At 38.6% G+C, this 27,446-nt stretch overlaps 2 protein-coding genes across 4 annotated transcripts in view; one reads left to right on the top strand and one right to left on the bottom strand.

The window, feature by feature from the left end:
• The window catches only part of LOC139762379 (diacylglycerol kinase delta), a 163,683-nt gene extending 137,915 nt beyond the window's left edge, over nt 1-25,768 (bottom strand). For 2 of the 3 annotated variants that reach the window (XM_071687182.1, XM_071687183.1), the window contains exons 1-2: nt 7,917-8,069; nt 2,080-2,190 (exon numbers count right to left, since the gene is read on the bottom strand). In XM_071687182.1, coding sequence (XP_071543283.1) covers nt 2,080-2,190; nt 7,917-8,069 — 264 coding nt within the window. Of the gene's footprint in view, nt 1-2,079; nt 2,191-7,916; nt 8,070-25,636 lie in introns of those variants that run through there. The other variant, XM_071687184.1, reaches the window with a different exon arrangement.
• The window catches only part of trc (Serine/threonine-protein kinase tricornered), a 262,213-nt gene continuing 248,324 nt past the window's right edge, over nt 13,558-27,446 (top strand). The window contains exon 1 of the mRNA XM_071687193.1: nt 13,558-13,693. The gene's annotated coding sequence lies outside the window, so the exon portion shown is untranslated. The remainder of the gene's footprint in view (nt 13,694-27,446) is intronic.

The following is a 27,446-nucleotide window of genomic DNA, read 5'->3' as shown; positions in this document are numbered from 1 at the left end:
ACTTTGGGTGATGTCACAGAGCTGATGATTTCTGTGGTGCATTGATTCAGAAAGTTACAATGGTCTTTCTATGATCTCTGATATTTTTAGTTGCATTGTAGGCTGTCAGTCCACACAATGTCAAAGGCTTTGCATATGTCCCTTTGTATAACTGTACAATTTATTCCTTAAACTGAATTTTTTCTGCCACAATCACAATTGCTAAAGTGGTACCTTTGCTTCTCCAAAAGCCATATTGATTTAGGTTATAGATGTTGTTGTTTTAAAGATGTTCTCTAAAACTATGGTTTATAATTCACAAAGTTTCCTTGATACTTCTATGAGAGAAATAAGGTGGTAGTTCCTCACGTCTGTCTCTGGTACTCTTGGTTTTAATATCATTGTTACTGTGGCCTCTAAGAACATTTGGGGAAAGTACCCTGTACTTAGTAGTGTATTTAGATGACGTCCTTTTGGAGATAGCATACTGATTTTCCTCATATCTATATTACATTTCCTTAGAGCTGAGTTCTTGGTTTTCACAATGACTGTCTGAAGTTCTGGAGATGTTAGGGGTTGGTTGGGCTGAGTCTATGGTCTAGTGTGGGATGGTTCTTAATCTGTTTTGAGTCTGCTAGTCAGTTATTTCTTTCCTTAATCTTGGTTATAGTTTCTGTTTTCTTCAGGCATAATCTTGATCACTGTTTTCCAGGTATTCCTAAATTGTGTTGCTATACCTTGATCATCATCAACTTTGTTACTGTTGATTGTAAGATATTCAATGTTATTCATACCATAGTGATACTTTATGAAAACAAAAAAGTAACTACAATATGACAGGAGGGCAGTGTGAAATACTTTATTTGATCCAAAATATTGTAACCACTTTGGGCAACTAACCATGTCATGTTGCTGAACCCTCCTCCCTTCCACCACTTCTCATTAGTTTGGATCCAAAAAAGTCATCAGCAAATGAACCAACCTTCACAAAGAAAGGTTGGCCTGGTGTGTAAACATGCTTTTCACTGGCTTACAACCAACTTTTTCAGCAAACTCCCACAACTGTCCTCACTTTTCATGTCGTCTTACCAAAGCAATTAACTGGGATGAAGATTTTATTCAGAGAGAAAATTAACAGATTTCACTAATGAAAGAACAAAAACCTACTAGTTAACTCCCTCCTATAGAGAAGTTTAAACAGGCCTTTCTCTTATTGAAGTCTTGACAAGGCAGTCTTTCAAGGCCTACACAACCTTTCAATTCAGTTATGTTGTCTAGGTTAAGTACTCATGATGAAAAATCCTGGTAGGCCTTAATAATAATAAAAAAAAAGTTGCCTGATGATTTATTAAAACATAGCAACAAATGAGTCTTGATAATGGAATATTTGGTCTAAATATGTACCCTACCATAAATTCCAGATACATAAAATCTCAGTTCCATTAACCAACTATGAATTTCTCACTTTTGAACATGGGACAGCAATTCTAAAATTATGCCTCTACTGAGGCATGACAAAGCTGACACATCTTTTGAAAACAAAGGTAGTGATACACCTTTCTTTACCTACAGATGATACACAATACCATTAATTCTTTTATAAAGACATGGGCTAAGTTCAAAGGATGGGAGCTATGCCCTTTCCATCTTAATCCCTTATCTGTGTGGAGGCCTCAACTTTCTTGAGAGAAATTCATTGAAATGTTCAGTTATATCAAAAGTACCCAATGATATGACATTTCAAGTGAATTACATAGGCAACCTTAAAACTGTGCTTACTTGATTCAACAAAACTGTCTTTTATCTTTGCATAAACTCTACAGCCTTATCTGAGTCCTAGCTTCAACATTTTCAGGAAGGGACAAGGTCTGTCCTCTCGTAACTCTTCCCAGGACAAACCATTTCTTTGATTCATGAAGGAAACGGCATAAGCTTGCTTTAAAACTAATTTAAATGAGCATCCTCAGGACACTAAATTTACACATCACACCTATCTTGTCAGGTGAGGGTAAACCAACAGCTCATGAGAGAACTATGTAAGAGGTGATGGCACAAGACGAAGTTTGCTTAGAGAAAGGGACCTGGAGAATCTGTACTCACCTTGGTATCCTTTGCATAGTATAACTTGTGTCCCTTTAACTTAAAATATCTTTTATGCCATCGCTGAAATGATGATGTCTGTTTCATCAAAAATCCTTCCTTGATGGAAACCTGAAAGAAAAAGAAAAGAATCTGAAGGCATGAAGGGATCTAGTGCAATACATTCAATTGAGAAATTCAATTTTACTTAGCTAAAAAATCACAAAATAGCCAAATCCATGTATTTTTTATGCAAAAAAAATCTAAAGAAATTAAGAATGACTGGGGGTTTAGTTCAAATTCTGTTACAAACGGCTAGTTGTCAATGAAACAAACCATTTTTCTCCTTTTTGAGATGGGTATATGAGCAGGTACCTGGCATTAGCTGGAGGGGGCCTTGCTTTTCAACTACATGTAATAGTCTATGGGAGACACTGCTTTATTCAAAAATTACTGTTTGGTGGAACGGACTGTCATTCATCTCTACCTGCTATATCATTGTTGCATTAGTGATGGCAGTGAATGTAAATGGGATGAATGATGAGAGTAAATGAAGGAACTTGTGGAGAAATAGTTTGGATGTGATGGGGATTAGGGGAAACCCATATCCTTGGACAGGGTGCATGGAATGCAAATGATATGCAAGTTATGAGAGGGCATAGAAGGAGGAGTGGTATGGAAGAGAATGAATGAAAATTATCAGGGAAGAGGATGTGCAACTGTTCAATAACCAAGAGTATGGGAGAATGTTACTCAGCATGAATGAAATGGATCAAGAATAATGTGGGTGAAAGGTAGGAACTGTAGAGTATGCATGGCTGTGTATACGCACCTATAAATTATGAAGACTAAACATGGTAAGGATGAAATGAAGTATTTCTGGAGAAATTTCAAAGACTGTATAAATGGTTTTGAGAAGGAGAGAAAGGTGGCTGTAATGGGTGATATGAATGTGAAGGTGAGATGTGATGAATTTGGCAAGATGGTAAATGGGGAGTGCCTGGAGTAAATGAAAATGGAAGTTATCTCGTGGATGTCTGTGCAGAGAAAGGGTTTATTCCTTGCAAGTTAACTTTAATACTACCAGTCAGATTTTGTGCTAATTCATGCAGAAAAACTGGCTGAACGGAAAATCATAACTAACAAAACCAACAGAAAACCCTGTACCATTGCCATGAAAGGGGTGAATCCAAAGAATTGCCAATACCAAAGAAATATAAATGAACAGAGAACTGCTGAATATGAAATGGATGAACAAAGTATCAGAAAAGATGATGATGGAAGAGGACTGCTTGTGTATGTAGACATGATAAAATATACTCCAGTAATTTCTGAAAGTATCTTTGAAGTGTAAATCAGTACTGAAATAGCAGTTGATAAAAAACTCTAGTACCATATTGAAAACAAAGAGAATCTTACCAAGTACATCAATGAAATATATTTCAGAAAAAAAATTCTCATGCAAATTGGAAAAACAAAACAAGGGGGGGCCATGAAGATGCTCAATTGCGTTTATATAAACCATAAGAGATTGTTTTTGGATCCAGTACATATAAGAACTGGCAAGAGGTAGAGCAGCTGACCAGTCATCTTTGCTAGAGATAGTGTTTTGCAATGAATGTGGCAAGGCATGTCACATTTGTTTGGAAGTGTCACTTGATAAAATTGACTGTTCGGTGATACATTTCCATTTTCATGCATGTATACATTATTGGGGTGATAAGTCAAGATACAGTACTATGATAATCATGAAATGATAGACAATACTAAAATCTGAGATATTAATTGTAAACTGGAAAATTCTGCAACTAGCGAAAAGAATGAATAGTGCAATACATAAAGTGAAGTCAGGAATAACAAAACAAAAAGCCACACAAAACCAAATATCAGGGACAGACAAATGATATAAAAAATTGAGAAGGAGGTGCACTTACATTATGACAGACACAAACCTTCAGGTGATTATTAAATAAGAGTAATAACCAAGTCCATGATAAAGTTACAAGATTAACTTGGAAAGCTGTGAAAGAGCATGAAAAATATAGAGTAGACAGCATTATAGGATATCCTGAGAAATTTTGGCCATAACATACCACATATGAATTTAAACAGAAATGAAGTCATCCCTATTGTACCAGACTTATACTCTGATGACAATAAAGCAGATTCATTGATAGTGACAAAGCTAAGGCAAATGTTCTTGCAAACTCCTTTTCATTAGCCTTTACAGTAAACAGATCCAGATGGTACTATACCAGATGTAAAAATATAAAAAGTTTTAGAACTGAATGACATAGAGTAGTAGCTGACAAGAGCATTGTTGAAAAGAGCTCACTTCCCTGAAAGTACACAAACCCTGGGTCCGAATGGAATCAGCCCAGGAATTTTTGGAGAAAATAATGAGTGCACTATCTCTGTCATTAACTGTCATCTATATCAAGTCATTCAGTGCAATCATTCTGCTTGTTGACAGGAAAACTGCAAATATTACCATCGTTTGAGAAAGGAGACCAAAAATTGTGCATGTAAATGCCTGTCAGTCTCACAACAATTCAGTGAAAAATTCTATAAAGGACTGATGAGGAAAACCTTGTCAGTGACATGATATATGAACTCTTGTGGCAGTGAGTATGGCTTATATCCAGGAAAATCAACAATTCTACAATTCCTGATAGTTACTCAGGACTGATAAATGAACTGAGATTTTAGAGTATGGAGGATGTAGCACACTGTAATCTTAAAAAATCTTTTATATGGTTTCTCATGAAAAGCTTACCCATAAATTAAATGTGTACCAGGTAAGGGATTAGAAAGTAAACTGGATGAAGGATTTCCTGAAAGGTCAAAAGCAGAGACAGTAAACAGCAAGTACTCTGACCAGAGGGCAGTAACTAGAGGAATCCCCTTGATTATCTATGCTCTCCATTAATGATCTACCCAGGTCCTTAAAAAGTTAGTGATCTTTTCCTACATGCATGTGATATAAAATATTTCAGAGCACAAGGAAATGACTGTATGCTCTTATAAGAAGACAATGAATGTATGGATAACTCGTCTGAAATGTGGAGCAATTACATGAATTAGTATATATAATTATATAGAGAGGAGCACTTATATGAATTAGTATATCTGAAGCAAAGGAAGGTCAATATTTAATGAAATGGTCTTAATCCTCAAATTCACCGATAGAAATTTTGTCCACTTCTGGACAACCGTTTTTTCAAGTTGTAGGGTTGAGGGTCAAGTCAATTGGGAGGTAAGTTTGAATGGAGAAAAACTGGAGGAAGTAAAGTGTTTTAGATATCTGGGAGTGGGTCTGGCAGCGGATGGAACCATGGAAGCGGAAGTGAATCATAGGGTGGGGGAGGGGGCGAAAATCCTGGGAGCCTTGAAGAATGTGTGGAAGTCGAGAACATTATCTCCGAAAGCAAAAATGGCTATGTCTGAAGGAATAGTGGTTCCAACAATGTTGTATGGTTGCGAGGCATGGGCTATGGATAGAGTTGTGCGCAGGAGGGTGGATGTGCTGAAAATGAGATGTTTGAGGACCATATGTGGTGAGGTGGTTTGATCGAGTAAGTAATGTAAGGGTAAGAGAGATGTGTGAAAATAAAAAGAGCGTGGGTGAGAGAGCAGAAGAGGGTGCTTTGAAATGGTTTGGGCACATGGAGAGAATGAGTGAGGAAAGACTGACCAAGAGGATATATGTGTCGGAGGTGGAGGGAACGAGGAGAAGTGGGAGACCAAATTGGAGGTGGAAAGATGGAGTGAAAAAGATTTTGAGTGATTGGGGCCTGAACATGCAGGAGGGTGAAAGGCGGGCAAGGAATAGAGTGAATTGGATCGATGTGGTATACCGGGGTCGACGTGCTGTCAATGGATTGAATCAGGGCATGTGAAGCGTCTGGGGTAAACCATGGAAAGTTGTGTGGGGCCTGGATGTGGAAAGGGAGCTGTAGTTTCGGGCATTATTGCATGACAGCTAGAGACTGAGTGTGAACGAATGGGGCCTTTGTTGTCTTTTCCTAGAGCTACCTCGCACACATGAGGGGGGAGGGGGATGTTATTCCATGTGTGGCGAGGTGGCGATGGGAATGAATAAAGGCAGACAGTGTGAATTGAGTGCATGTGTATATATGTTTGTGTCTGTGTGTGTATATGTGTACATTGAGATGTATGGGTATGTATATTTGCGTGTGTGGACGTGTATGTATATACATGTGTATGGGGGTGGGTTGGGCCATTTCTTTCGTCTGTTTCCTTGCACTACCTCGCAAATGCATGAGACAGCAAAAAAAAAATAAATAAATAAAAATAAAAAATAAAATAAAATAAAAATGTTCTTATCCTTACAAAATAAAAAACAATAAAAAAGAGAATTTAGCCATGTTCACTCCTAACACAAGTGTTATGCCATCAGCATTATAGATAAGTGAACAGTGCTACCACAAGGCATGTTTTATCATGAAATCTTACAATTTTGTACATGAATGAAAGGATTATCATTTTGCTTTTACTGTTATAATCACTATAATAGTGGTATATACATTGTAACATTTACAAGGATATCATATGTATAAAAGCAGTAGCGAAATTCTTGCTGTGCCATCAAACCTAGAGAGCATTCAGCACCCTTATACTACCCCTCTACAACACCTAAACCCAGAACTCAAACCTAACTGTAACAGGAAATCTCAATTCATAAATGTACAAATGGACAGGTTACTGCAACACCATATATATAAGAATGGTGAGGATGAAGGGTTAAAAACTAATGGAAAGATCTGGTTTTGAAGAGGGTGAGGGAGTGATAACAGTTAAAAGAATGAACTATGACCATCATACCTCAGTAAATGTTAACAAAGGAAATTCCATATAAGGAGTATCCACTACCCTGTAATATAAATCATGGCATGACCAGAAAATCATTTCTGGAGGTCATGGCTGAATGATATATATAATACAAAGGGTGTAGAATTACTATATATATATATATATATATATATATATATATATATATATATATATTATATAATATATATATATATATATATATATATATATATATATATATATATATATATATATATATATATATATATATATATATATATATATATATATATATATATATATATATATATATATATATATATAATTAGTAAATTGTATTTACTCAAGGTAAATTTTACACTATACATTACAGTACATAAGTTCAACTAAACTAGTTCATTAATCATCTGAGCACAGACATAAACTTAGGAAAAATGTTTTTAATTCTGGGGGTCATGGCCCCCTTTTGCCCCTCTGCCTACGCCGGTGGTAACTATATATTATTTTTCCATTACGAACCTATAAAGGATGAGCACCATAACCAAAAAGTTGCTAAGAAGTACAATCAGCATAGACAACCAATAAAAGCAGACAGTCAATTAGTGTTAATGTAATAATTTACAGTTCCCTGAATAAATCTATCACACTCCAACTATATACAACTTTGACTTGTGATGTGGTAAGCTAGTGCAATATATACATATATATATATATATATATATATATATATATATATATATATATATATATATATATAATATTATAAACAATTGCATGGCACTCAATCCACATGGGTTTTAACAATTCCCAGCACTGCCTGCTTGTCACACATCCAAAATAAAAGCTTAACGTTCTTTTATTCTGCCATGTTCGTTAACTTAGTCTTCATAGTTTGTTAGTAAGTCATGCGATGATAAATTCATTACTATAGGCACCCTTTAAGATCATCATACAGAACCACTCTAGGACGGAACAGAAGCGATGGGCGACACCCAATCACATCAACGCCATTTAATACTACTTACACTACATTTTATTTCTTTATTGGTCGATATTCTCCTGAGGAAGGCCTTAGCAGGTTCTGTTTCACCCTCACTCTCAGAAGAATCCCCTTCAGCGTAACCCCCAAAAGGTTTTCCCGGAACACTAACGTGGAACTCACCACCCCCTGTCGCCATATTTACACTGTCAGTTTACAAGGCAGTGTTGCCATACCCAACTTCCGCGTAAGAGAACATCTGGTGGGAGTCCCGGCACCACATCCTTCATCATTCTTCACGGCGACCCAGCATCACCATCATTTGTAATTCTCTGACAAATTTCGCGTTACTTCAGACTCCTTTTTGGGCTCATTTCTTATTATGGATCTGATTAATGCAGGTATTCTATTCAATCGAGAATAGATGAAATTTCTGAGCGGGGTCAAGAATTTATATTAACCATGTGGTTTTGAATTTTCATTTTAATAGGCAATATAATACATGTAATCTAATATATACAGTGCAGGAACATAAACCATGCCTTTTTCAGAAGTTTGAATCGCTTCAAAGCATTCATTTCCTTAACACGTTGTAGTCAAAGCATTCCACCAGTCGATGGGGACCGCAAGTGCGCCCAAGGTTGTAGTTAGGTCTTGCCCTAGCCTTTCAGGGGCCCTAAGCAGAGCCACTTTTAGGAGTTCCTCCACCCTTCAAACCTCCTCCTCCCAAAATCACGAGTTCTATGGGGAGAGGGGCCCGGTGCGTGACCCTGTATTATTAAAATTTTGAGCCTCTAGGACAGCATTTCCTGTATTCTGAAGGCTGCTACATAACGGTCGGGACTAGAGGGCCCGCCTTAACGGTCAGGGCCCTACGCTCTAAGCGTTTTATAGATAAGAACAGGACAATTCTGCTGACTAGACCGATTTGACCGATGGACCATTAACAAGTGTTGGCAGGGTAGCGACAGAAATGGATGAAGGCGAGCAAGTATATATTCATATGTTTCCATGTGTGTGTGTGTGTGTATATATATATATATATATATATATATATATATATATATATATATATATATATATATATATATATACGAACAAAATGCATATGAACGCCCACCTTCATATAACAGACAAACATACAAACCTCCAACCGTCAGGATTGAACCCGGGACCCTTGTGCAACAGGCGGGAGAGCTACCGCTAGGCTACGACACGTAGGGAATAAGGGGGAAGTATTCTTTTTCCCCTATCCCCAGGGATATATATATATATATATATATATATATATATATATATATATATATATATATATATATACATACATTATACTTTGTCGCTATCTCCCGCGTTAGCCAGGTAGCGCAAGGAAACAGACGACAGAATAGCCCAACCCACCCACATACACATGTATATACTTACATGTCCACACACGCACATATACATACTTATACATTTCAACGTATATATATATATATATATATATATATATATATATATATATATATATATATATATATATACATACAGACATATACATATATACACGTGTACATAATTCATACTTGCTGCCTTTATTCATTCCCGTCGCCACCCCGCCACACATGAAATGACACCCCCCCTACCCCCGCACGCGCGTGGGGCAGTGCTAGGAAAAAACAAAGGCCACATTCGTTCACACTCAGTAGCTGTCATGTGTAATGCACCGAAACCACAGCTCCCTTTCCACATCCAGGCCCCACAAAACTTACCATGAGTCCACGGGGAAAATGAAACTTGTGTTTCATTTTCCCCGTGGACTCATAAGAATATACTTGATCACGCGCAAAACTGTGATCCTTTCCAATACACACACACACACACATATATATATATATATATATATATATATATATATATATATATATATATATATATATATATATATATATATATATATATATATGTATACATATTCACCATTTGCCGCGTCAGCGAGGCAGCGTTAAGAACAGAGGACTGAGCCTTTGAGGGAATATTCTCTATATCCTCACTTGGCCCCCTTCTCTGTTCCCTCTTTTGGAAAATAAAAAAAGAAAAGGGGAGGATTTTCTGCTCTCTGCTCCCTCCCTTTTCAGTCGCCTTTTACACGCAGGGAATACGTGGGAAGTATTCTTTCTCTCCTATCCCCAGGAATATATATATATATATATATATATATATATATATATTTATATATATATATATATATATATATATACATTATATCCCCGGGGATAGAGGAGAAAGAATACTTCCCACGTGTTCCCTGCGTGTCGTAGAAGGCGACTAAAAGGTGAGGGTGCGGGGGGGGGGTGGACTGGAAATCCTCCCCTCCCATTTATAATTTTCCAAAAGAAGGAACGGAGGGGTGGGCCAATCGAGAATATACCCTCTAAGGTTCACTCCTCAGTTCTTAACGCCACCTCGCTAACGCGGGATAAGGCGAATATGTATGAAAAAAAAAATTAGTCATTTATTTTTTATACTTTGTCGGTCTCCCGCGTTAGCGAGGTAGCGCAAGGAAACAGACAAAAGAATGGCCCAACCCACCCACATACACATGTATATACATACACGTCCACACACGCACATATACATACATATATATATATATATGGCAGCTAGAGAATGACTGAGCGAATGAGGTCTTTTTCTTCGGGATGCCGCGAACAAGTATATGTACATATAATATTATAAATGTAGTAGAATTTGAACCTGGAAGGTCTGTGCAAACCTGAGAAAGCCTGTCGACAGGGTTGGCTCACAGTTGGGCGGCGGAAAATAGACTCATGATCAGGCACTCTGGGAATTATTGCCGTAATTGAAGCAAGTATGTAATTGTGTTGCTGAGGAATAGTAAATAGCATGTGCAAACAATTGTAGATCACTGTGATACTAGCTGGGAGTATAGGAAGTTAAAATGTAATCTCAATTTTGGTAGGAATCTTTTGCCTTTTTAGCCTTGTGTGTGTGTGGGGGGGGGGGGGGATGATCTGGTGACTCGACGTAAGAGCTATAACTTGTATGAGGGAGAGTGGCACCCTCCATGTTATCTTGGAAGTAGCTAGAGTAAGGGTCAGCAGTCCCTATTGTGGGGAAGGCACTCAGTCATGATGTTGAAGCATAATCTATGTGAAAATGTGAATACTTGAAACCAGTGGACCAAGCGAGCACATTGGTGTCTATGGACGGGAAGAGATGTGGCCCTTGTATCAAGGGGGGATGAACTCCCTGTTGAATTCGTTTACACAGCTGGCCGTCACCGTGACGGAGCTGGGGCAGAAAGTGCCTCCCAATACGGTGTTCAACCATCTAAGGTTATCGTCCACACCTGTTCGGCTCCCACCACCCAAAAAATTTCGGGTCGGCAGAAACATGAGCAATTAGGTGAGTGAGTGAAGGATGCTCATGAGAATTCACAACAGGTGGGCCTGTAGGGTTAGGAGGCAGTGACTTTTGAGGAGTATTTGGAATGGCTGGCTGTAACTAGAGTACGCAACAGCAGGGGCGAAAGAAACTGAGTTATACAGAGCTTAAGACATAATTTCGGGAGTGAATACAGCAACCACAGAGGTGTGTCAGGAAATCTGCAGATGAATTGAAGGAAAAAGAAAAAATGCAGAACGTATGGCGAAGGGTAATGGAAGAACATGTAAGGTTGTCGCTTACTCTGGTGCTGTAAGAATCTGAGGACTACAAGAATTGGGATGACAATATAAGAATGTCGAGAGAAAAACCTTCAGAAGTCAGGAAGGGTTGGTTCTGGGGATGGATGACAGATGAGGGAAGCTGATCGAAGACGGGAGGAAGGTGGTGCGTGGAAGAAACAGATGGTTAATGAACGAGTAGTAGGGGGTATGCGAGAGACAGCTTCCGCTCCATCTTGTATTTTGTGTGGGCAAAACAGTCACTTCAGTTATCAGTGTAAAAGCTTCCTGGGTCAGTCGTCAAGACGATAGGGACACGGCCTATAAAATAACGGAGTGTACGGGATGTTACAGTGGGTGCCCATGGAAACGTTGAATTGTTTAGGAAAACACTGAGGACTGTGTTGGTGCAAGGTGCAATAGTCACGGAATGGAAGTGCTGATCATGGCTGCCAAGGGGATAGAGATTCCATGTGTCGGGTAAATGAACGTGAAAATCAAGGGCCTTGGGTTGTTTGTAAAGAACAATGTGAATGAGAGGGTGGTACAAGAAACAAGTTTGCCTGTGTTGTCAGGAGTGAAGGTTTTTACAGGGTTGGTGTGAGGATGGCCGAGTAACTACGAAAAGAACTTTATGAGCCACGGAGGCAAGATTGAGGGGTTGTAGCAGTAATTAGGGCGAACTGAATTTCACTCGCAGAATTTGCGGTTGATACTATAATCTTTCAAAACTATATCTAATGAAAAAGATCGTATTATGCTCTAGGAAGATATGTCTTATGTTACAAATGTGGTTTCTGAAATTTTACACAGAAAAAAATGTGCCACTAAGCAAGGTGGCCAAAAGGGAGAGGCACATGTGTTCAAGTTTCCTAAAGAAACGGGATCACGGAATTAAAAAGGCAGAGGAAAAGGATATTGGCACTTGATATATATATATATATATATATATATATATATATATATATATATATATATATATATATATATATATACACGAAGATCAACCAACCCAATAAATCTTAAGCCATATGTAAAGCCTTTATCTGATTTCTTTTTTACCATAGTATAAAATCTAGAGACCGCATCTCTGTATGTGCGCTACAGCGATAAAAAATTTATCGAGGCCCTTTAGAATGTTCAGCGAAAAGCCACACGCATGGCACCATCATTGACACACTTATCGCACCCAGGAAGATGAAACTGAAACTACAAACGATAATAAACCAGAGTGACAGGACATATGATTGAAGTCTAAGATATTAAAGTCTAAGATATCAACGAGTATTAATGAAAACAGATATTCAAAATCTACTGGAACTCCAATCAACATGTCCCAAGAGATAGGGAAATAGAGTTCATGATAAGTTATTTCACAAATAATGGAATAAGCGTTTCAAGGGGAAACTTCTCCAGTGTCAAAAGGGAGGAATAATTTACTAAAATCTGTAACAGGCTCCATCCCTTGATTGTTTTGTCTCTTTGATAAAATAAATGGTGGAACGGAGAGCAGTTACCTCACAACTTTAGACCACCAGTGCCAGAATTTCTACGAAGACTACAATATTCAACAATGACCGTAATCTTAAACCTTGCAGTCAGCATCTATATATTAGCATCTCATCTTGATGGAAGGTAATGTAGCATCACCGATTAAAAAAGGATGAGAGAAACAATATTAGGAATTATATATATATATATATATATATATATATATATATATATATATATATATATATATATATATATATATATATATATTGCTCTTAAAAATATCACATATTAATGTGACTATTAAAGTCTTCCCATAAATCTCAGTAAGTTCTCTCATTTCGAAATTTTACAGGATCACAAAATAGCAAAATCTATAGGAGATTATATTAGATGCATTTACAATATTGTCTACTAAATTCCCTAGAAAAAATAATGCATCAAAGAGATAAGTTATCGCAGAATGCTTCCAATCTAAGGAAAAATCAGCCGAGTAGTGAAGAGGTCTACTTTGTTTACGAGTGTGAGCGGAGGGTCTGTCAGTCGGGTGTTCCGCGGTGTCAGGTGAGACAAGTCGATTGACTGGCTCAGTTCAACTTGAAAATTGACTTGTAATACTGTCACCAACAATCAGTCAACATTTCCTCCAACACAGATAATATAGGTGAGTATTCAGTTACGTTAAAAGTTGCATTTTGATCGTTGCTTACAAGTGTAAATTTTAGTAGGTATGTTGGAGGTGACTTGTATGGATTCAGAGTGCAGAGTCGATCACTGCTTGAAGTTTGCATTTTCCTAGGTATCGTGTGCTGAATGTGGGAAATCAGTGAGATTTTGCGGGCAGCATGTACAATTCAGAGGTCAGCATATCATTAAGAAACAGTCCGAGAAATTCGTTTATCATCGTCAAATATATGTAGTACGTAATATCAATCCTATTTTGATTATTTCGCTAAGTGATAAGATTGTTTAGGGTGACTCATTTACAAAAATTACTGCAAAAATTATAATACTAAAAAACGAACGCACTGAAAGAATAAGAATACTTTATCAAAATATGCTAATGTTCATTCATAAAATTTGATATTCCCTGGATGTGACTAAATTTCCCTAAGTAATGTACATATTGAAGTGTTCTCATGTGATGGAGGTAAAAGTTCAATTTAGCCCTACAATAAAAAGAGCTTGGGGAAATGGCTACTTTTGTTTTAGGTACTTCATGTAGCTTGTTGTGATTACAGCAATACCTGCAGAGCATGATTTAGAGCAATATATTTTTACTACATGATATTAGATGAGGCAACTAGTATATCCAGGAAAATACAGAGGTAAAGTAATTCAATAAAACCTATGACAACTTTACCTTACCTCCTTGGCAGTAAAGATTTATCTTAAATTTCACTGATATTGTTTAAATATATCAGGCACTCATGAAAATACACTACCAACGTACCAACTGATGTAAGCGTACAAACAACAGACCGAGCAAATTTCACTGATATTGTTGAAATATATCAGGCACTTATGAAAATACACTACCAATGTACCAACTGATGTAAGCGTACAATCAACAGACTGAGCAGCAGCATAATCCTCTGCAGGAGGGGAACATAACATTGATATGTTTCTATGGCTGTTACAAGATTTTACCTCTTTTATGTTGATCAGCTTGAATCCTTAAGTCGGTAATTGATCATCATAAATGGGCTGCCCTGCCATCTGACGATGGGACTGAGTATGATGCAACTGCATAAATGGTAGTCAGATGATGGCAGTGCACCTTCATGATTGAAGATTTAATTCTTCTTCACTATATTTTCACCATAGTATCTGTACGTTTTGGACACTGTTACATCCACACATAAAGTATGAATATATGCATCATCTATTACTGTATATGACAATGCAGGCGAGCAGGTACATATTGGTATATCACAAGAAAAATGATGGCATGCTTTTCTAATGCCATAATGTCCTTTAGTTGCACTTCTTCGATAAATATTTCATGTACCTTTCAGGTTCACTGTAAGCGCTATGAAGGGGCGAATAATAACAGGAGATTGATAGCACTCTCCTAATATAAAATATGCAATACAGTATATGAAAATTATTCATAAATTAGTTATCTGTTATGTAAGGTTATGTAAGGGGTGTGCTTTGGATATACCTGACATTATTTGGCTCAGCTTGGCTTAAGTGACATTACAGGGACCTCTTTATGCAATAGTTACTTTCTTGAAAATGGTTGCATAAATCAAGTAATGGAGATTATGAAATTCTGTTATTAATAAGACAGTACTGAATATTATGACTGAAAATCTACAGTACATATTTAACAGGAAATACAAAATATCATGATATACATATTGTACAAATTCTGTTAATATAAACAGGAAATAAAAGTTGAATCCTGGTGCTTTCGTCTTTTCACAAGAAATATATGCTCGTAAAGGCATTCCCTTCTAAATTAAGCCATCTTATCTTCATCAAAAATCTGTTTAGGAGAATAACCACCATCCTCGATAATGGTCTTGAGGGTTCTCCAGAAAATTTTCAGTAGTATCTGCATCAGCAGAAGCAGCCTCATCTTGATGTTGCCATAACTGTAGCGTTTCCTAGAATCCACGAACCAATGAGGACTTGCTTGAAATCATTGCAACTTCTTCCACAGCCAAGTCATTGTATATACTTAGGGCCTTTTCTTGAATCACAGGCATGCTGACGGCAACATTTTCATGAGTTAGGTGTTCATTGCATGTGCTCAACATTCATTCCATTTTCTCCCTTAATCAAACTCCAGGAATGCAAGGTCTTAGATTCACTGATAACGTTCCACTCTTGGCACTCTTTTTGATCTGCGTACTATTATGAATAGTTTGTGAAGTAGATTCACCTAAGTCCAAGGGAACACTTACATCAGCTGTTCATTCTCTCTCACAATGTGTGAGCACATCCATCTTAACCTCAGTGGTCATGATGGTCTTGCACTTAGCACCACTGACATCAGGAGAACTTAAAAGATGCTTCAGTGGCATGATGCAAGGCACAAACACGTGCAATGTACGGTATACTTCAGCACAAAATACTTAAGCATATGTCTGTAGCCTGTATCCATGCCATGCATAGAGTTGCTTCTTGCAGTGTTGGCAATGCCTTAACGCTGTATTGCCAACCGATGATGATTGTGTTATTCCAAATTAAGCCCACATAAATGAAAAAAGTTGTAAATGACTGTGCATATTATTCTAAAAATGCGGTAAATCAAATAAATATAAATTAAGTGGGTCCTGTATTTCCAAGCACCAGTCCTTTTACAGCAAACAAGCTGATCACCATTTTCATTCACATAACTGAATAGCCAATGCTTCCCATTAATAGCCTCAACTGCTGTATTACCCAGTTCACATTCAAATCGCTCATCACTACTACCCAATCTCTCACATCAGAACTACTGACTTAATCACTCAGCTGCTCCCAAAACAGTCTTTTCTCTTCATCATTCTTCTTTGGGCTAAGCACCTTAGCACTAATTATCACTGAACTCCTGTAATCCACTCATTTTTACCACATCAATCTGGCGCTCACTTCCTTGCACTCTTTCTCACATTCCCATCACTCCTTCAGCAGAAATGCTACCCCTTTCCTTAGCTCTTGTACTCATACTAACCCCTGAGTTCATGCCAAAGGTATTCCCAAACCACTGTTTCCCTTTACCCTCTAGCTTTGTTTTTTTAGAACTAGGACGTTGAGGTTCCATTCCTCAGACATACCACTAAATCTTCATTTCTTCTCATTTTGGTTGCATTCAAAATATTTATACTCCCCAGTCTGAGCCTTCAAGAAGGAGCATCCCTTGCTTAGGTCCCTCTTCTGTTTTAAACTTTGATATTGAAATAATTTTTTTTTTCACACTTGATCACCATTTCCCACATTAGCAAGGTAGGGCCAGGAACAGATGAAGAAAGGCCATATCTGCTCACATTCATTCTCTAGCTGTCATGTATAATGCAGCAGAACCACAGCTCCCTATCTACCATCAGGCCCCACACAGACCTTTCCATGGTTTACCCCAGACACTTTACATGTCTTGGTTCAGTCCATTAACAGTAACTCCATCGTTCCACTTTCATGCTTTAGCATGTTCAGGCCCTGATCACTCAAAATCTTTTTCTTCACTCCATCCTTCCATCTCCAATTTGGTCTCCTTTTTCTCTGTTTTCACACCACATCTGACACGCATATCCATTTTGTCAACATTTCTTCACTTATTCTCTGCACATGTCCAAGCTATTTCAGCATACCCTCTTCTGCTCTCTCAACCATGCTCTATATCACCAGACATCTCTCTTACCCTTTCATTGCTTGCTTGATCAGACCACCTCACACCACATATCGTCCTCAAACATTTCATTTCCAACACATCCACCCTCTTTCACACATCCTTATCTATAGCTCATGCCTCACATACATATAATATTGTTGGGACTAGTATTCCCAGATAACATTCTCTATTTCCAAAGATTGTTCAGTGCTCCCACAACATCTGCCCCCTTCCCAACCCCATGACTCACTTCTGCTTACATGGTTTCATTTGCTGCCATGACCACTCCCAGATATTGAAAGCACTTCAGTTCTTCTGATTCTTCTCCATTCACACTCACTCTCCCATCTAACCTATTCCTCAACTGTACTGACGTAATAGACTCGTATTTATTCTATCTATCTATCTATCTATCTCTATCTCTGATGTCTGTTCCCTTCAGGAACTCCAAGGGGATGGCCATGGCAATAGTGTCTCCATAACTAGTGAACTGCAGTGCTGCTTCTTAGCCTCTGATGCCTCACCCTTAACAGGCCACTGGCTGAAGGCCAGTCTAGCACAGACACTCCTACCTAATGTTCCTATTGACTGCTCCTACATAATGTTCCGAATGAGTCCTGACTACTACTACCTAAAAGTTCCTACCTACTATTAATATCTATTGTTCCTACCATTTTGCCAAAAGGCAGGGCTAAAGCACACAGTACTCACCACAGGAAATCTAAGAGTTACAAAGAATGAGCTATTTGAGTTAAGTGTTGTCAAGTGTTGTGTGTGACGGAGAGATTTTGTATGTTTGTGACAGAATGCTGGCAGTCCACATGTAGGTTAGGCAGAAAGAAAAGACAGCTATCTGGGTTGGAGGAGTGCAACTTGACGAGCAGTGAAGGACTGGCTCACTGTGCAGTTATCACTAACCCTCCTGATACCCAGGCAGGAAGTACTGGTAATATACCTCCCTGGTTGTTGGCTGCATACCAACTACTATTCACATTCATATATATATATATATATATATATATATATATATATATATATATATATATATAATCCCTAGGGTTAGGGGAGAAAGAATACTTCTCACATTTTCCCTGCGTGTCATAGAAGGCAACTAAAGAGGAGGGGGGGGGGGGGGGGGGCTGGAAATCCTCCCCTCCTGTTTTTTTAATTTTTTTAAAGAAGGAACAGAGAAGGGGGCCAAGTGAGGATATTCCCTCTAAGGCTCAGTGCTCTATTCTTAATGCCACCTCACAAACAAGGCAAAATGATGAATATGTTTGAAAAAAATACATATACCTATATATATGTGTGATGAGAGAGCAGAAGAGGGTGTTTTGAAATGGTCTGGACACATGGAGAGAATGAGTGATGAAAGATTGACAAAGAGGATATATGTGTCAGAGGTGGAGGGAACAAGAAGTGGGAGACCAAACTGGAGGTGGAAGGATGGAGTGAAAAAGATTTTGAGCGATCGGGGCCTGAACATACAGGAGGGTGAAAGGCGTGCAAGGAATAGAGTGAACTGGAACGATGTGGTATACCGGGGTCAACATGCTGTCAATGGATTGAACCAGGGCATGTTAAACTTCTGGGGTAAACCATGGAAAGGTCTGTGGGGCCTGGATGTGAAAAGGGAGCTGTGGTTTCAGTGCATTACATATGACAGCTAGAGACTGGGTGCTAACGAATGTGGCCTTTTTGTCTTTTCCTTGCTGAAAGTGGGGGATGATGCTATTTCCTGTGTGTCAGGGTGGTGATGGGAATGGATGAAGGCAACAAGTATGAATATGTACATGTGTATATATGTATACGTTGATACGTATATGTATGTATTTTTGCATGTATGGGCTTTTACGTATATATGTGTATATGAGTGGTTGGGTCATTCTTTGTCTGTTTCCTTGCGCTACCTCGCTGATGTGGGAAGCAGCGATTAAGTATAATAGTAAAATAAAAAATATGTGTATGTGTGTGTGTATTTTTTCACACATGCTTGCCATACCTTGCATTTTGTGGGACTTCACATTGTGGGAGTAGGAGGCAATAGATAATCCCCCCCTCCACACACACACACACACCACAGAATTTCATCTCTACGAGTGTTGGGAAGCCATTGGTGCCATTTTCATCAAAATTTATCAACTGGAACATGTGCCTCTGCTTTCTGATTAATTATCATTACATAAATAGATAGGCAGCCATATTTTGCCAATAGGGGGTGGTTTATGGAATGGTGCATTTGTCACAATTTGCTAGTTTTATTGTGTGCAGTGAGGGCAGTCTGAGATCGAGGAATTTTTTCACTATTAGTCAGAAAGGAAACCATCATTACAGAAAGACTTATGTTTGCATTTGGTAAATGTTTCTCTTGACAGCGATTCATGTATGAGTAAGGTCAGAAGTGCATAATTACCCATTTGTACCTTATGAGAAAGTTTTGCACTTGTGGGGCTTCAGCTCCAAAACTCTCTGTACTCTCATACATCATAGACTTTTGTATGCTATTCACATTCACAGTTTCATCCAGTTTTATTCCTTTCAATTTCTACTATTATCTCTAAAAGTGCTTCTTTACAGCTTTTCTGACATCTTTCTTCATGTTATGGCTCCTTGCATCTATCAAAGAAAGTTTTTCAGGTTGTTATCAAATCACCCATAACTGTTTTCTCTTCCATGGTGGATAAATTTAAGGCCTCTAACCTTTACCTCTTACTCATGTCTGTTAATTCTCATATCTTTCTTGCCTTCCTCTGTACCCTTCTCTATTAATTCTTTGTGTTTTTTTAAGTACAGTGCCCAAACTTGAGAAACATATTTAAGTTTTGGCATAATGTAGGATATGAGCTGGCTGCTGAATATTTCCTTATCCATATTCAGTACTTGGATGTAGTCCAGCCGAGTTCATACCGTAGCTTGACCCCCTTGCCCTACACTGCAATGTTGATTCACTTTCCCTCTTCTATAGGTATTACTCTGGTTTTTACTCCTGAGAGCTGGCTGCTTGTGTGCCCCCACCACTAGCTAGACCACACAGTACTCAGCAAGCTGCTACATCACATGATTATTATGTGGATATCGGCAACTCAAGGGTGGGCTGTTTTGATGCCTGCTTCTTTCCCTACTCGCCAAAGATTTTGGAACTCTTTACCTTCTCAGTTCATTTCAATAACTATGACCAGACACATTTCAAAAGACAGGCCTTTTACGCCTTCAGAAGTTTTTAAATACTTTCCCTTCTTTTCTTTTTCCATTTCATAATTCTGTATATTTCAAGTAAGGCCTGGCCTTGATGTGGACTTTTGTCCGTAACTGGAGTGGAAAGCAATAAACTTTCCAAGTCAAAAATCTGGTATTTCTTTTGCAACTTACATGTTGACCAACATTATATACATTGTTAAAAGGTTACCTCAAAAATAATTTGTAGGTAATCACTTGAAACAAACTTTTCTCCAACTTCAATATCAGTAATGAGACCCTTGTTTGTAGCTTGACCTAAATCTGATATGTTCTTGTCAAGACTAGTTATGTCAACTAATTGAATTAGGGCACTCTTGAAAAAGTTGGGTAGGCACTGCATCAGGAGCTATTACAAAAATATACTTAGATACCAGTATGTGAAAATCTCCTGTGATAACCGAATCATGTTTATTAAAGATTTCTGTTCACTGGTTCTAAGTCTCTATCTTTAATTTCTTCAAAAATGAAATCAAGTGGTATTAACAGTTACAACATTTTAATCTTCGGATTAAGATGAGCAATAACAGTTATATCATAATTTCCTTAAATTTTGTGTGCACATTATGCATAAACATACTTTCATATAAAACAGACTTGCTTCAAGAAGTCCTTACTTCACTTCTTCTAGCTTCAAAATGACATTCATTAAACTGAGACCAGTTTCTTCTTGCATTTTCAAAATGCCTCTTAAAGTAATGCTCTTTAATTTCTGGCATCTTCTCAGATGACACTGTTGATATTGTCACATGCACTAGTTCCTGGTAGCTGACAGTTGCAGTACACTCCAAGATAGTGTGGAGTAATATCTAAGACTCCTTTACATGTGTTCCAGAGGATTCAAGCAATCTTCTGTTGACTGATTCAGTCAGTTCATTTTAGATGTTTTTCCCATGTAATGAGCATGAGACATGTCCCCTTTGACACATCTATGTTGTTCCTGTACTGGATCAAACATTGTCTGGCTTGTAAAAAGTGCCTGAAAACCCCCAAAGGACAAGATTTCTAACAGCATATTACTGTGACATCCACTCTATCTTGAAAACCCCACATTACAGAAATGACTAAGTCTGCCTCTTAAGAAAATGGGAGTCCTGCTTAGATGTTGAAATTTCTTTCTTCTGAACAGTTGCTCCATTTATACAAAGGATTGATCCGTCCTTGTATGGAGCACCGATCTCACATGTGGAGTGGTTTTAGCTCTGCATCCTTATTTTACAGAGTTGAGTGTAAAGTGGTCTGACTTCAGAACTTGACCAGCTTGCCCTACTCCGCATTGTTGGTTCACTTTCCCTCTTCTTTAGGTATTACTTTGGTTTTTGCTCCTGATAGCTGGTAACTTGTGAGCCCCCAACACTAGGTAGACCATGCAATACTTGGCTCTCCGTTGTGTCACATCATCCCTGTGTGACCGTTGGCAATTCAAGGATGAGCCATTTTAATAAGTTTCTTTTCCTACACCTCAAAGCTTTGGAACTCTACCCTCTCATGACTTTCCCAATGACAATAACCTGGCACACTTTAAAAGACAGGTTTTTTCGCTCCCTCCAAAATTCATAGATACTTTTCCTTGTCCCTTTTTCCCCATTCATAATCCTCTCTATATTTCAGTTAAGGCTCAGCCTCGATGCAGACTTTAGTCCATGACAGGAGCCTCTAACATAAAAATCAATGCAGTGTAAAGAGTAAGGATAATTTTCCTAGACAAATTCAAAGGCCCTTCTTATGTATCCAAGAATTTTGTTATGGGTTATGCTGGTAAAGGACGGATAATTGTGAAGCCTTGGTTTAGAAAATGAGCATACACAAGTATATGTGGATGACTAGGAATAGGGGATAGGGGAGAAAGTACTTCCCACATATTCCCTGCGTGTTGTAAAAGGCGACTAAAAGGGGAGAGAATGAGGGGCTGGAAATCGTCCCCTTAAGTTTTGACTTTTCCAAAAGAAGGAACTATCTGATCACTTCTTGGTAGTGGCTTTAGGAAAATAAATGTGTGGGTTGGAAGAGAGTGGTGCAAGTGAGTAAGCTTGGAATAGGCTCATGTGAGTATATACCTGGAAAGACTGGGTAATACATGGCAAAATGTAAGAATAAACAAAACTCTGGGTGTGGACAAGGAATGAAAAGCATTTAGGGAAGCAGTGCTTCTATGTGTGGGAGAAGTATGTGGCATGCAGGTGGGAATGTGGGTATTTGAAAGGGTAGTGAGCTGTGGGATGAGGAAGATAGGTTGCTGGTGAAAAAAATTAGAGATGTATGGCTGTTATATAGTGAAGAAGTGTAAGTCATTGGCAGATAAACAAGTGGAAATGGGAAGAAGTCAATAGGAAGGAGAAAGGGATTTGAGATAGGGAAAGAGAGTACCTACAAATTTCAGGGTGTGAAAAACCTTTTGGATGGAAGTTAATAGAGAGAACAAAAGAACAAATAGCAAGAGTGAAGGGAATTTATGAGAAAGTGATAACAGTCAAAGAGGTGAAGAGGAAGTAGATTGAGTATTTTAAAGGACTTTTATATGTTGATGATAGGTTGGAAGACAGAGGGTGTTTGGAATGTGGAGGTACATGGAGTGACAGTCTTGGCAAATGGTTTGGTGAGAAGAGGTGGAGGAAGCTTTGTATACGACAAGTGTGTCAAAGTTTGGAGTGGTTGGGACTGAAACTGACTTTGTCAAGAAAAGGGTGACATTGGTGTTGAATTAGTCAGGATTTTCAGTGGATGTATGGCTTTAGGTACCTGAGAACTGATGGAATGCCTTTATAGTGCCACTGTATGAAGGCAAGGGGTGCAAAAGTGAATGTTTGAATTCCAGAGGTATAAGTTTGTTGAGTGTACTTGGTAAGTTGTATGGGAGAGTATTGAGTGAGAGGATGTCAGCATGCACAGAGCATCAATGTGACTTTGGCATTGTTAGATGACATGTGGACCAGGCATTGGTTTTGAGGAGTCTGTGTGATAAATACTTAGAGAAAGAAAGGGATTTGTATGTCTCATGTGTGTACCTAAAGAAAGCATGAGAGGTTTGATGGAGATGCTTTGTGGAAAGTGGTACAATACTTTATGATATACTATATGGGAGGAAAGCTGATTGTAGCAGTGAAGGGTTTTTACCGAGAGAGAAAGGCATGTGTGCAAGTTAGAAGAGGTGGTATACTGTTAAAAGTGAAGGTTGGTTTGCAACAAGGGTGTGTGATATCATCATGGCATTTAATATTTTTGTAGGTAGGGTGGTGAGGAAGGTGAATGCGAAGGTTTTGGGGAGAGGAGTAAGCCTGCCGTCTGTTGGTGGTAGGGGGGTCTGGAAGGTGAGTCAGAATGCAGGTGACAGTTTTGGTTGCACACTTGGGTGAGAAACTGCAGAGCTTGATGTCTGAGATTATTAGTACATGTGAAAGGAGAACGTTGAAGGTTAATATGAGTAAAAGTAAGGTAATGAGAATCTGCAAGGGAGAAAAACGTTTTGGACTGAGTGTAAGTTTGGAAGGAGAGCACCTGGTGGGAGTGGAATGTTTTTGATAACTGGGAATGAGATTGACAGTGGATGGAATGACGGGAGCCGAAATCATAGTGTGGGTGAGTAGGCAGTGGTCGTGGGTGCATTGAGGATTGTGTGGAAAGAGAATCACTGTCAGTGAGCGGTACAGATACTGTATGCATCCAACTTATGGACATGTTACTACAAACAAAAGTTTGGAAGGGTCTGTTGGAAATGGATTGCCTGAGTTATTGATCAGTATGTTGAGTGATCATTTGAGGATAGTATGGTTAGGTAAGTAAGTTTCGGAGAGTTGCGCAAGGTGTGCCGGTATGGCTTGGATATATGGAGATAAATGGAGAGGATGAGTGAGGATAGATCGACGAAGAGGATGTAGGTATCAGAAGTGGAAGGAACAAGGAGGCAAATAAGGCTTAGGACGAATTGGAATGATGGAGTGAAAGACGTTTTAAGTTAGCGGGACTTGGACACAGTAGATGAGACTGAACACAAGAGAATGATGTGGTATACAGGTGGTGACGTTCTGTCAGTTAACTGAGCCTAGGCTTATGAAATAGTCAGGGGAAACGACGGAAAGGTATGTGAGGTTTAACTGTATATTATACATACATGTCTATTTCTGAAGCTGCCTCGCAAACGCGGGAAACGGCAATGATTTATATAAAAAAAAAAATATATATCTTCAAAGAATACTGCTTAAAATGTGGTCATTTTGATTAGATTCCACAAACTATATTTGGTCAGCATAAATTAATTGTAATCTTATTTCAAAGCACGTGTGTACTACAATATTTTTGCGAGACGTTTGTCAATTTTGGGGAGTACATTTTGAAAAACAATTGTTTTATCACCCGATCACTCTCGCATAAGGCAACTTTACAAGACTTACTGAATGTGCAGTAGGAAGCGAGGTGACAGATGTGTAGCGAGCCACTATTCTAACTAGCATGTTATTTAAAGCTGATAGACTGGCTATTAGTGAAAACTAACCAGCATTGAATTCGCTAGTCAGCTAACAAGACAAGTGTCTTTTTTACAGATTAGTTATTAAGGATAAAGATTTTCTACAAAACAAGCAAGCTGTATATAATGCCTCGAGCAGTTACACAGTATATAACTTCCATAACAGAACACTACTGCTGGTTAGCTAGGTTAATGGGAATGAAAGACTAAGCATAAAACTACGTGCCTCTTCTGGGAGTGAAATCTGCGTTATTTTTTTTCTGCTCCAGGATAGCAACTTTTGGACCCGTGATGAGTCATGCTGGAATTCTTTTCTCAAGCTTAAGATTCGCTTATAGAGACCAATTATATAGTTCACAGTTCAGTTATAATATGTACCGATCCCTAGGCCACGCAGAGTGTCTAGTGGATAGTCTGCCACTGGTGTAATAATGGTAAAATCAAGTTACTGTGTTTACTTTTATGGACTAACTGGACGTGACAACGCTATTATACCTGATAGCTGCCAGAAGCTTCACTGGTATCATCCCTGGCCTTACATATAACTCATTTTCATAGTAAGTGTTTTGAATGAACAATTCATAACTTACCAGTATTGACAGAAAACAAGTAGGGAGGAAAAACGTCAGATTCTTTTGCAGTTGATCTTATGTTTGCGCCTAGTTGACGTTGTCGCCACTAGTTGCTCAGTTGGCGCGGGAATTTCAAAGTGGGCAATCGTTGGGAATGATAGCCGAAACCCTATATATATATATATATATATATATATATATATATATATATATATATATATATATATATATATATATATATTCATTCGTTAACCTAAGTAACTGAATAAAGTCTTTGAATGCCCTTCATGTAAATTAAGATTGCGGGTGGGCCCGCCTTAGCATAAAGTAAACGCTGGCCGTGGGCGGAAGGTTGGAATGAGGATAGAGTCATTTGGTACGATATGGTGTACAGAGGACAACATTGTCACTGGTCTGAATCCGAGCGTATGAAAGGATTAGAAAAATCCACGGAAGGGTTTGTAAGGCTCAGCCGTGGATAAGGAGTTCTGGTTTCAGTGCTTTATACATGAAATAGAGAGAGGGGATATGAGCGAGTGGAGCCGTTCCTTTTTTACCTTGCGCCACCTCGCTTTGTAGTTAACGGCGGACAAGTATGGAATGGATGAAGTATATATATATATATATATATATATATATATATATATATATATATATATATATATATATATATATATATATGTGTGTGTGTGTGTGTGTGTGTGTGTGTGTGTGTGTGTGTGTGTGTGTGTCGTGCTGTGAATGGATTGAACCAGGGCATGTGAAGCATCTGGGGTAAACCTTGGAAAGTTTTGTGGGGCCTGGATGTGGAAAGGGAGCTGTGGTTTCGGTGCATTACACATGACAGCTAGAAACTGAGTGTGGACGAATGTGGCCTTTTGTCCTTTCCTAGCGCTACCTCGCGGGGGGAGGGGGGGTGTTATTTTATGTTTGGCAGGGTGGCGACGAGAATGCATGGAGGCAGCAAGTATGAATATGTCCATGTGTATATATGTATATGCCTGTGTATGTATATTTATGTATACGCTGAACTGTATATGTTTGTATACGCTGAACTGTATAGGTATGTATATGTGCGTGTGTAGGCGTTTATGTATATACATGTGTATGTGGGTGGGTTGGGCATTCTCATCCGTTTCCTTGCGCTACCTCACTAACGCAGGGGTGCGTGATGTCTCCATGGTTTAATTTGTTTATGGACGGGGTTGTTAGGGAGGTGAATGCAAGAGTTTTGGAAAGAGGGGCAAGTATGTAGTCTGCTGTGGATGAGAGAGCCTGGGAAGTGAGTCAGTTGTTCGCTGATGATACAGCGCTGGTGGCTGATTCGGGTGAGAAACTGCAGAAGCTGGTGACTGAGTTTGGCAAAGTGTGTGGGTAAAGGGTGTGATAGAAGAAAGCTGAGAGTAAATGTGAATAAGAGCAAGGTTATTAGGTACAGAAGGGTTGAGGGACAAGTCAATTGGGAGGTAAGTTTGAATGTAGAAAAACTGGAGGAAGTGAAGTGTTTTAGATATCTGGGAGTGGATTTGTCAGCGGATGGAACCATGGAAGCGGGAGTGAGTCATAGGGTGGGGGATGGGCGAAAGTTCTGGGAGCGTTGAAAAATGTATGGAAGTCGAGAACGTTATCTTGTAAAGCAAAAATGGGTATGTTTGAATGAATAATGGTTCCAACAATGTTATATGGCTGTTAGGCATGGGCTATAGATAGAGTTGTGCGGAGGAGGGTGGATGTGCTGGAAATGAGATGTTTGAGGGCAATATGTGGTTTGAGGTGGTTTGATCGAGTAAATACGGAAAGGGTAAGAGAGATGTGTGGTAATAAAAAG

This window comes from Panulirus ornatus, chromosome 43 (genome assembly GCF_036320965.1).
Source record: "Panulirus ornatus isolate Po-2019 chromosome 43, ASM3632096v1, whole genome shotgun sequence".
NCBI lineage: Eukaryota > Metazoa > Arthropoda > Malacostraca > Decapoda > Palinuridae > Panulirus > Panulirus ornatus.
This window is presented reverse-complemented; position numbering and strand designations above follow the sequence as displayed.